This window comes from Scardinius erythrophthalmus (genome assembly GCF_964197995.2).
Source record: "Scardinius erythrophthalmus genome assembly, contig: HAP1_SCAFFOLD_685, whole genome shotgun sequence".
Taxonomy (NCBI): domain Eukaryota; kingdom Metazoa; phylum Chordata; class Actinopteri; order Cypriniformes; family Leuciscidae; genus Scardinius; species Scardinius erythrophthalmus.
Window position 1 is genome coordinate 10,578 of NW_028295936.1, and position 12,034 is coordinate 22,611.

A 12,034-nucleotide genomic window follows, 5' to 3' on the forward strand; every position below is an offset into this window, starting at 1 on the left:
TTTTGGATCCCTTTGCATATTACTTAAAGAATTTGAGTGAAGTGTTTGTGATAGAGAGTAGATGTAGATGATTAGACTGCAGTTGGCCCACTGACCCACTAACACTACAGCTCTACACTACACACATCTATACTACAGCTGTTTCTCTCTCGCACACACACACACATTAAGTTTCCATGTTATATGAGGACTTTCCATAGACAATGTTTTTTATACTATACAAACTCTTCTAGCCCCTAAACCTATACATCACAGAAAACGTTCTGCATTTATACATTTTCAAATAACACAATCTAATATGATTTATAAGCAGTTTTCGAAGAAGGACAAGGATTTCGGGAATCGGCATCTTTGTGGACACACACACTCCATTTCTCTCTCTGAAGTGTCTGTCCCTCCCCCTCCATCCATCTATTCTAACTCCAACTCTTTTCTTAAGAAAAGTCCACACACACACACCTTCTTGTAGTCATGCTTGAGTGGGAAGAATCTGTCAACGTTTGTCATGTCTAAAATTAAAGAATAGATTTAGTTACAAAACTGTATTAGTTCCACCAAAAACAAATCTATCACTACTGTCTTTAGAACAGTAAGGTATCTTTTGCACTTCCTCCTTATTATCTCACTGGGACTGGATGGGTCAGATTTCTCAACACCCAAATGCCATTGTGTTTTTATGTTCCATGTAAGTTCCAGTCTTTTTCTACAAAATTTCCATGTAAGTTTCAGGAACATGCTGCTCTTTCTTGAGGATTTTGTTCCACCCCCTCAGTTTCCCTGTCGACCCAGCAGGCCGTGGGGTGAATTACCCAGCAGCCCCGGGGGCTCATTTCCCTGCGTGCAGACGCTGTTGTGCTGAATGACAGCAGGGATCTTTGGGTGGCGAACACATTCCACTCATACCGGAGGCGGGGGGTCAGGGGCGCTGAGTGTCATCATCACTGCAGTGGGCGGGGCATCACAACCATGTGGCATTCCAGCGCTTCTGCACTGGGTTCAGACGGACTGTCTGTGCCACAATATCGATTAGCACAGAAAATGATTTTGTTTCCCGCAGACAAAAAAAGTGCATGCATAATAAAGCATTTACAGTAGAAGTGGTGGTCAAAATGGATGGCACCCCTGATAAATATGATAAAAAATGGCTGTAAAAAATAAATCTGCATTGTTTATCCTTTTGATCTTTCCTTCAAAAAATTTGCAAAAATCTAACCTTTCATTGAGGTAAAAGAATTGAAATTGGGGGGTAAATCACATTATGAAATAAATGTTTTTCTCCAAAACACGCTGGCCATAATTATTGGCACCCCTAGAATTTTTTACAAGTAAAATATCTCTGAAGTATATTTCCATTAATATTTACCTTTTTTAGTACACCAGGGTGACTAGGAACATGAAATTGTCCAGCTATGACTTCTTGTTTCACAGGAGTTTAAATATGAGGAAACACAAAGGCCAAATTCTTTTAATCATGAGTAAAACCAAAGAATATAGTTCTGATGTGCAGCAAAAGATTGTTGAGCTTCACAAAATAGAAGGTGGCTGTGAGAAAATATCTAAAGAATTTAAAATCCCCATTTTGACCATCAGGGCAATAATTAAGAAGTTATAATCAACTAAAGATGTTACTAATCTGCCTGGAAGAGGACGTGAGTCTATATTGTCTTAATGGATGGTGAGGAGGAGAGTTTGAGTGGCCAAAGACTCTTCAAGGATCACAGATGGAGAATTGCAGAGATTAGTTGAGTCTTAGGGGTCAGAAAGCCTAAAAAAAAATGATCAAACAACCCCTACATCCCCACATGTTGTTTGAGAGGGTTTCAAGAAAAATCCCTCTCGCTCCTCCAAAACTAAACTCCAGCATATTCAGTTGTCAGACACGACTGGATCTCCAAAAGGGACCGGATTCTATGGTCAGATAAAATGAAAAAAAAAAAGACTTTTTGGCAGCAAACCCACCAGATGTGTTTGGTGCAAACAGGGATAAAAAGTACCCCATGCCTACGGTTAAATATACTGCTGGATCTTATATGTTGTTTATTTGCTGGAGGTCCTGGACATCTTGTTCAGATACATGGTATTATGGATTCTAGCAAATACCAACAGATAAAAAAATCTAAACCTGACAGCCTCTGCTAGAAATCTTATAATGGGCCGTGGTTGGATCTTCATTCAGGACAACGGTCCAAAACAAACATCAAAATGAAGCTTCTGCCATGACCGTCACAGTTCCCTGACCTGATGAGTGGAGTGAACTGAAGAGAAGAAGCACCAACATGAACTTGTGAATCTGAAGGAACTGGAGAGATGCTGTAAGAAGGAATGGTCTCTGATCTCTTGTCAGGTGTTCTCCAAACTCATCAGGCATTATAGGAGAAAACTCAGATCTATTATCTTGGAAAAAGGAGGTTGCAAAAAGTATTTAATAACAGGGTGCCAACAATTATGGCCAGCGTGTTTTGGAGAAAAACATGAATTTTTTTAATGAAAGATCAAAAGGATAAACAATGCAGATTTATTTTTTACAGCCATTTTTTATCATATTTATCAGGGGTGCCATCAGTTTTGACCACCACTGTACAGTACTTAATATGTGTTTTTTGTTAGGTGTCATATTTAATACAGCCAGCATTTATGGCTCATATAGTATGATATAGTGAGAGTATGGATCTCACACTTCAGGCGGCCCAAAATGAGCCAACATATGCAATTTGGTGTAGTTTCTGATATTTATATTGCCAAAAAGTAAGATGAAATTCTGATTGCTTGTAATTTAAACCAATGAGATCTTTATAACCATTCAACAGACTACCTATATATAAAAAAATGCATATAAATATCAGTTGTCATATCTGCCATTTCTATATCTTATTAAGACTATATCTATATCTATATCTTATTAAGACAATATTTAAATGCTTAGTTTTATTATCAAATCTCTGTAGTTTTTATTTTGGGGGGCAAAAAAGACACATGGTAAATGGTAAATGGACTGCATTTATATAGCGCTTTCACAGACCCAATGGCCACCAAAGCGCTTTACAATATTGCCTCACATTCACCCATTCACTCACTCATTCATACACCGACGATTACATGAACCATGACCTGAAGGTGGACATTTCTAGAATTACAGAATTGCTAAAAAAGTATCAAGTATCAATCAGACACAGAAGGCATGATTGTGTTTTGCATGAACAGGTTTTTCAAGTTTAGATCATGTTGATAATTTAGAGGTCTTGGCATATCAAATATGATACAGTAGTGGCGGTTTACTATTTTATTCCTATTTACATATGCTTCAAATGCAAAATGTTTGTGGGGTCAAGGCTTCGCTCATTTTGTCGGAAAACTGCTTCTCAAATGTAATCTGTTTTCTGATGTCCATGTATTTGTATCTGTTGCTACACAACAAAAGCTGCCATGCACTTATCTATAGTGTTCACTGGAAAGGGTTTCTCAAATCACACGTGTGAGGTCATGATAATATCACACAAATACGGGCCGTAACCTGGTGGAGGTGTGAATGAATAAAACCCTCATATGCCTCACTCCTGATGTGCCTTAACAAAGAATTTCTATAAAAGTATAGAGCAGACATTCAAAAATATGCTGTGGTCAAACTAGTTACAGCTTGATTATTTACACAACGGCAAGGAAAGGAACAGAACGGAAGAGCTAACATTAGCCATTGCTCAGTGAGGGATTGAGAGATCAACTATCATTTGAAATGCTGATATTATCAAACCAAATGTACCTTCATTTTACAGGATGGCGTGCTTTTGCAAACCAACTAACTAAGAGAACATCACAGAATCCATTCATTCCATTGCTAATACTCACTGATGTTGGTGCTGTTGTTTTCCCTCCAAAATGACGTCATCACAGGACTGGCTTTCCTATAGGATGAAAATATAATAGAAAGAAAGGGAAAAAATGATAAATTCATTAACGATTGAAAAAAAATGACCAAAAAATTGTTTAGTTTAATAAATTTAAACTGAAATAAAAATAAAGAAACATCTTAAATATTACTAAATTGCGTATTTTTCATGTAAGTTAATGTAAATCATGACAAATGACATCTGATTATACCAAAGTAATTAAATCATTTAAAATTCATTCCTATGTTTGCTTCATTTAATACTGTTTTATATCTCATGTCTCAGGCTGTATTTATAAAATTATAAAATGCCCAATAAAGCTCCTAATAACAGTAGTGCATCCATCCAGTGGAGTCTTTCTAAAGCTCCAGTAATCTACAGGAGTGTGTTTGAATGGGGCAGATGAAGCTCCAGCCCTCTGGTGCAGATTGGGCAGCGTAGCTTCTGGGTGGAGTCACACAGACAAATACTCACACTTGTAGCTGTGAAACTCTTAGTTTGCTCTCCCCGCAGAGCCGTGTGGATTTACTACCAGAAACCAGCCTTTATTTCTGTCTGCTGAGCACAGCAGTTTAAAACACACACCAGGAATCTACGCGCTCGCTCGCCGTCTCTGCTGTGTGGGTTTGAATTTAAGGACCCTCAGGTTTTTTTCTGCCTTTATTTTCATTTTTATCTCTTTGAAGAAGACACAAAGGAGGATGGGTGCTCAGTTGACTAAAGGTGAAGCGACAGTGGACGGAAAAGCCGTGGCTGAGAAAGCCAATGGTCAGGTGAGGATCTATTCCACGCACTTTTATGACTGAACTACCAGCTTTCTGATACATTTGAATGGCATCGTATCAATGATTTTTCCCCGTTTTATTGATCCCATTTATCTAACAATTAGTTTTTAACAAATTAATATTGGAATTTGTGGTACATTTTTTGATAATCCAATTGGTTATGGCAACAATAAGCTATCATCTCAGTTCAGAAAGAAGATTATATGTAGATGGCTTTTGTAATTTTGTGAGTTTAGGGTAGAAAATCTGTATTTAAACTCTCTCACTCTTTGATTTGTTTTTAAAAATCGTGTTTTCTGAGCCCATATTTTAGTTGCTTTAGTTAGTCATCAGGCAGACTCTGTGGTCGTGTGCTGGCGCTGAAACTGGCAGTAACCCGAATTGAGAACAAAAGGTTGCAGAGCTGCATGCAGATGATGCAGAGCGCTTCTGCTGATCTGCAAACAATGCAATGCATGTGTGTGTGTGAATGCATGGACCATTCCTCTGGTACTTCATTAGTACTCATTCTACCCACCCCCCCTTAATGCATATGCACCCTTCCCCCTCCATATGTAATGAGAGAGCTCTTCTCTTTATTAATTTACTAAATTTATTATTTCACATGCATCTTTATGCATGTGATTTAAAGACCCCAATACTTGAAACGAGATAGTCACCGTATCTCAGGGCTATAGCGCTCGGTTGATACATCACCTGAATGGTTAGTTGTCCGATTTCCAGTAAATGTAAGAAAAAAGGAGGTGTTTTAGAGTCAGATATTGTTTTAAATGCCATCTTAGGTTGCTGTCTCCCTTTTCTTTGTTCTGTCTGGCAGTGGCTGGTTTTCTGAGCTGTGGATGATTATTAGTGGAGCAACACTGCCCCTAGTGCACAAAGTGTGTAATTACACGATGTACTTCTGCTTTTGGGTTAAACTGGGTGTTGCTTCGGTTTTTAATGAAATGTAATGCTGCAGTCCTACACATTCTTTTCTGCCTGAAAAACAGTATTTTCTAGGAATTCACTAACATGCTGTAATTAATATCTATTTGAGGTATTTTAGGGGTTTGTGATGGGCAGATTGATCTTGAAATCTCAATTCTTCTCATATTGCGAGGTCTAATTCTATATTGAAGTGTTTTTAACTAGTGATTGCATTATTTATTTATAAATATTAATAGCAGTATATAGGCTATAGGCTACATATATATATATATATATATATATATATATATATATATATATATATAAACACACACACTATAAGCTATGCTTTGTAAGTAGCCTACTTAGTATTGGATCAAAATAAAAATGAGTGGTATCACTACAGGTTAAATGAAATGCTTGAAAAATACTGTGCTATAAACTATACTATAAAGCAAGCATTTCATATTCACTATAATTATAAAAACAAGCATTTGCCAGCATAACCCCTTTGTTTTTTTCTGTCTCTGTGTGTGTGTGCCAATATGCATTTGGCTTATCTACCCTGTTTCTGCTTATCTCTTCAGGAAAATGGCCATGTGAAAACCAACGGCGACGTTTCCACCAAGCCAGATGGAGAAGCCGTGGCCGCAGATGGAAACGGAACCGCGGAGGTTTCCAAGGAGGAGGAGGTCGAAAAAACGGAGGCGGGAGACGGCATTGAAGCCGCGCCTGCTACCGAGGGAGACGCCACCAAATCCGACGGGGAAGCTCCAAAGGAAACCAAGAAGAAGAAGAAATTCTCACTGAAGAACTCCTTCAAATTCAAAGGAATTTCCCTGAAGAAGAACAAAAAGGGAAGCGAGGAGGCAGCAGAGACCGCGACCGCGGCCACGCCCACAACCGAAGACAAAGTTGAGGAGAACGGCCAGGCTGCCACGGAAACCAAAGAGGAGGAGCCAGCGGAGGAGGTGACCAATGAGACAACGGCACCTGAGGTGGAAGCGGAGCCAAAGCCAGAGGCGGAGCCTAAAGCAGAGGAGGAGCCTAAAGCAGAAGAGCCCGCCCAGGAAACAGAAGCCGCGCCCACAGAGGAGACTACAAAATCTGACGATAGCCCCGCCCCTGCTGAAGAGACCACGCCCACCACAACCTCGGACCCGGAGCCGGCTACAGAGTGACCTCACTTCTCTGTGGCAACCTAGACTGTTTATCTTTATCCTTTTTTTTTTTTTTTTGAGATTGAAATATATAAATATATATATAAATATATATAAATATATGAGACTTGAGCCACAATCTTACAGTTACAGCAATACTACAGAGAATCCAAGTTCTTTTACCACCTTTGCTGATAACGGTCACTATTCAGTGGTGTGTTCCTGACCCGAGTCAGTCCATGGTGCCGCACGTCAAGAGCGTTGTTGGGAATGGGGCCTGTAATGCTCTGTGTATGGATTGATGACTGATGGATTTTCCGCCTCAGAGGAAAAGCAGCGGATGGAAGAGCGTGGCTCCCTGTTCACAAACTTTTCAGTCATTTTTCTCTTTTAAACTTCATCCGATCCTTGATTTTTCAGGGCTGATGAGTGAAATGACAAATTGTCCTCTTAGGAGTTGGTTAAAGGACAATGTATAAAAAAAAAAAAAAAAAAAAAAAACTTTTTAAAAAGTGTTTAAATAGCTCTACATTCCAATTTTTAGCCCTGAAGACTGTAGGGTGTCAGAAGATCTGGGCGAGTGAATATAGGATTTAGTCTTAGTCTGTTTTTAATGATGTTTTACAGTTTTAATCAGATCTAGCTACACATTTCAAAGTTTAGGACAAAGGGGAATTAAACCACTGCTTTTATCAAATATATATTTTTGTTCTGTTAAGTCTCTGTACATACATTTTCTGACTCTTTATTTTGCTAACATTTCCAAGTGTTAATAAGATGTTGTACGATTAGGCCAAATAAATGTTTGACCCCCCTTGTGTTTGTTTGTTTGTTTTTCTGAAATTATTATTTTTTATCAAAAACAATATCAAACACCTTCATTTTCACAAAGAACATGTTTTGAAATGAACAAAGAATTGCGATGCACATTTAGCAGACTGACATTAACGATCTTTCAGACGAAATAAAAAGGATGTTAATTCACACGAAGAAACTGAAAGACAGAAATGTCAAAGTATTACACGCTCACATTATTAAAGGTATAATTGACCCATAATTTTGGGCGAATTAAATGATTTCCCTCATATTGTATGCATTTATACTTCTGTGGAACAAAAAAGATGAACATTTTCTTTATATAACAACATGTTTTTACAATATTTTAACATTAACATAAGCAATTTTGAACTTTAATAAGCCATACAAAATTAACACGTTTTTTAAGTTAATGCAATTTAAGTTTAAATGACTTAAACATCCAAGTTGCAACTTTTTATTTATTTTTTGTATACAAGGTCTGTTTTTTTCTGTCCAAGTCAATGAAGTCCTTCAGAATACCAGCTCTTGAGTTCCACAGAAGAACGCAAGTCATACAAGTTTGGAATGACATGAGAACGTTAGAATTTACTATAAATGATGATAGCATATCTTTTACAAGCTTTCAAACGCAGATTTTTTTTTTGACTGAAAAAATCAGTGTTCTGATCAAGATTGGTGCATTTTCTCCATGGCTCACTCCATCAGGATTTCTTCTCTTCTCTAAGTCACATAGACACTCCAGAAAAGAGTCCAAAAGCAGCAGGTACAAACCTCAGATGCTGAAAGTTCTAGAAGGTGTACAAGTTAATAACTCATCAGTCTTTTCTACACCTGATGCTTCCTGCAGATGTAATACTAGTAGTATTGTGGAGTTTTTTTTCTTCTTTTTTTTCATAATGACAGTTAAAATTAAATGAATGTTGATATTCCTGGTAATTGAGTGGAAGTTTGTCCCACTTAAAGGGATAATTCACCCAAAAATGAAAATTCTGTCATCATTTACTCGCCCTCAAGTTGTTCCAAACCGGTCAACTTTTAACAACATTCTTTAAAATATCATCTACATCTTCAACAGAAGAAAGAAACTCATCCAGGTTTGGAACAGCATAAGGCTGAGTAAATGATGACAGAATTTTCATTTTTGGTTGAACTATCAGTTTAAGATCCTGTAGGATAAAAGTACCTAAAAGTGTTTTACCCTTGCGTTCAGATTACGACACCAACACAACACACATTAAATATATCACTTTCTCTAAATCTGTGAATATGGAGTAGCTTGTTCTTTATCTTGAATTGTGTTTTATTACTAATACAGCAGTGAATGGAGTTCAAAAGGTTTTGTGATCACACTAGCGTGTCCTCAGAGAGTGTTGTCCTGCTGCTCTTGATGGGTCAGGTTAGTTACTGCATTTTTATGGGTTTTTAATGTTTGAGTGGAATTATTGAACGTGATTTACCAAAGTGAAGTTCATTCAAATATGCAAGAAAAAACAGCTAAACAGTCTGATTGTTACGAAGATATTTTTAATTTTCCAAAGGCAAAAATGGAAATTATGTGACTTGAGAGCAACAATCTATACATTTCAACCATATATACATCCCTTTATAAAAATAAATTACAAAATTTGAAGACACTAAAACAAATATGATATATTTATATTATCTTATAATTATATAATTATAATATCATTATTATCTTACTATTGAAATAGCCTAACATTTAGGCCAATTTTTTTGTTGATTTGTACAGATGATCTCTGGACAAATAAGTTTGTGTTGACACATTTATAACAAAGAAATAGCAGGCTGAATTTCAACTTCCATCATCAAATGGTTGCAGAATTATGAGAACATTTCTGTTATAGCACCACCTAGTGCTGGAATTTGACAATATTTTGTATGGCACTTCCAAACATAACAGGTTAATTAGTCAATGAGCCATTCCAAAAAATCCATTGTTCTGTTGAAATGTTTTTCATAATTATCTCACAAAAAGATTTACTGAGAACTGAGCAATAGTTTTATAGCAATTTAAGTGTTATGCTAATATAACAATCTACCCATTCAGTAACAAGGTCCTTTGGTAGATGCAGTCTATCATTCCATTTCCGATTCCGAATCCGTATCCGTATCCTCATTACTGCAATCAAGGTCATATTATTACAAGGTCATATTTTTTTTAGAAATCAGTTCTTACATAGAAAAGAGTAGTTGCTGAATCAACTACAGAAAATATGCACAGAGGTGATAACTGAAACATTAAAGCTGACAAACAGGCTGTAAAATCGGATGTGTCACGTTCAAGGGTTAATTAATTAGGCTGCATTAGGGACATTTTTGTCCTTTTCATTTTTATTTCTTTGACCATTTTGGCTGTTTTAATGCCAATGGTATGTAATTTGGCAAAGTGTGACTTTTTGCATAAATTTACAAATTTTGAAAAAAAAAATTTAAAATATGTATAACACACACGGTGTAGAACAAATAGCACCATTCAGTACCATAAGGGACAAAAATGTCCCATTGACACCCATTAAAACGTCGTTTAAAGCCGGGGCCGTCATTAATACATAAATCATGATTTATGTTGAAACATTCTTTCATTTTGAAGCAAAGGCATTATATTTGCATTATATAGTGTATTTTACCAGATGACGTCACTACATGTGTATTAACTATAGGGGGAAATGCACGCTATTTTCCTGGTTTCCACTATAGGGGCACTTGACTGTGCATGAAGGATTTGAATGGTTCAAAGATCTAAAAATTATGTTTCCGAGTATGTGTGGATGTCTGAGAGCGATGTGTGTCTGCGTTGACAAAAATTGTGTGTGTGTGTGTGTACTGTAGGGCCGTAATGCATGGTGTTTAGGCGAGTGACAAAAATCACAATATCCTGAAAGTCATGTTTTACTCTCTCTCTCTGTGTGTGTGTGTGTGTGTGTGTGTGTGAGCACGCGTGCGCGCACGAGAGAGAGAAAGCGCTTCTCACGGCATTGTTTTCTTTCGGTTTGATTCATGCGTAATTTACGCACAGACATGAACCTTTGACACGGCTTCGTTTTTTAGCAGTCTATGTTTCAAAGGTAACTAATAATTTCTCACATAGGACAACGTAGGCACAAGCACAGCCATGCAGTCAGTCCTTAGACATAACAACTTTCATCTTGCGGCAACACAAAGATCTATCTGCGAGGGATCCAAAACAAAGTCTACCTTTACCTAAAAAATAAAAATGCACCAAAAATTTTTTTGCTGCTAATCTTTTACATATTCAAGACTGTGATAATCCAAAGCCAAGGTTTTCAATTTGCATTTACTATATGGAAAATAATTACATTTTTGTGTTTTTTCCTCTTATAAAAATTGAGGGTACCGTCACTAAAACTGGAATTTAAAGGGTTAAAATCCTGAAATTAAATAAATATGTGGTATGTATGATGAGGACTGATGCTGGTTAAAATATTGAACTCAGTCAAAGTGGAAAAAAATAATAATATATAATAGTTTTATGGCAGTGTTTAGAGTGGACATTTTTGTCCCTTAACGCACTCAACGGTGTCAAATATATAATGCAGCCCAAGGGTTAAACACAACGACATAACCACAAAACAATTTAACATTATATGAATGCACTAATTTCCAGCATGCAATTATGCTAATGAAATAAATTACTTGGAAGAATTGATTACTGTTATTATTAAAATATTATTATTTATTTAACATTTGTGTCTTTTCTCGTAATGCTGTTTTATTAAAGCAATAAAACAATTAAGGCTGTAAGTTAGAGTGAAAATGTCTTAGACGAGATCTAAGTGATAATACATGATGACAGGAAATATTTATGATTAATAAAATACCTCAGCTACTGCTATCAGTTTTTTAAAGAAAAAAAAGAAAAGAAAAAAGATTAGCAAGTTTGATAAGAGTGGTTTAAAACTTATGACACTTACGACTCCATATCCGAACAGGGAAATAACAAAAAACCATCTTGGCAATCTTGATCTAAAAAAATAAAAATAAAACATGCATGTTTCAGTGAGTAAAGAACTCAAACATGACAGTTATTTGCTAAGTATAATGTGAGCATCTTTGAATTCCTTGATATGTATTGGTTGTTGAAACAAGAACAACCTATGGCCTTTAATATTGAATGATGTTATGTCAAAAAAATGTGTGTTTGTTTTTTTTCTGATAGAAAAGTGTACTTACTGCTCTGGATCCTGTTTTTAAATATTTCGACATCAGCAACTATGAAGACAGATATACAACATTCACTTACATTATGTGGGAATTCACTGCATCAGTGATATAACAATGTTTTACAACATTTCAGTCAACATTCCCACAGCGATGCGATTCTCCCATTTATATCTTTATAACAGGACATTATACAGTCTCTGTCTCCAATGTTGTGGTGAATTAAGCGGCTAGAAGCACTCCATCTCAAACTGTTCCATTATATAGATTTTATAGATTA

General features: G+C 36.4%; 1 protein-coding gene and 1 long non-coding RNA gene across 2 annotated transcripts; one reads left to right on the forward strand and one right to left on the reverse strand.

Annotated features, from left to right (window-relative positions):
- The first annotated feature begins 4,393 nt into the window (after window positions 1-4,393).
- On the forward strand, window positions 4,394-7,549 carry LOC308686717 (MARCKS-related protein 1-A-like). The gene is made up of 2 exons (XM_081395154.1): window positions 4,394-4,657; window positions 6,163-7,549. Exons 1-2 carry the CDS (start codon window positions 4,586-4,588, stop codon window positions 6,754-6,756), a joined length of 666 nt encoding a protein of 221 aa, XP_081251280.1. The 5' UTR covers window positions 4,394-4,585; the 3' UTR covers window positions 6,757-7,549.
- A 1,676-nt stretch (window positions 7,550-9,225) lies between these two features.
- Window positions 9,226-11,807, reverse strand: LOC308686716. The gene is made up of 3 exons (XR_014029624.1): window positions 11,767-11,807; window positions 11,508-11,559; window positions 9,226-9,694 (listed from the first exon to the last, which is right to left on the reverse strand). It is a non-coding gene; the product is annotated as an uncharacterized lncRNA (long non-coding RNA).
- Window positions 11,808-12,034: the final 227 nt, after the last annotated feature.

Excerpts from the sequence above, each read along its gene's own strand:
- LOC308686717 (XM_081395154.1), top strand. The coding sequence starts at position 4,586 with ATGGGTGCTCAGTTGACTAAAGGTGAAGCGACAGTGGACGGAAAAGCC. Across the intron at positions 4,658-6,162 it reads CTGAGAAAGCCAATGGTCAG|GAAAATGGCCATGTGAAAAC; the intron begins GTGAGGATCTAT and ends TTATCTCTTCAG.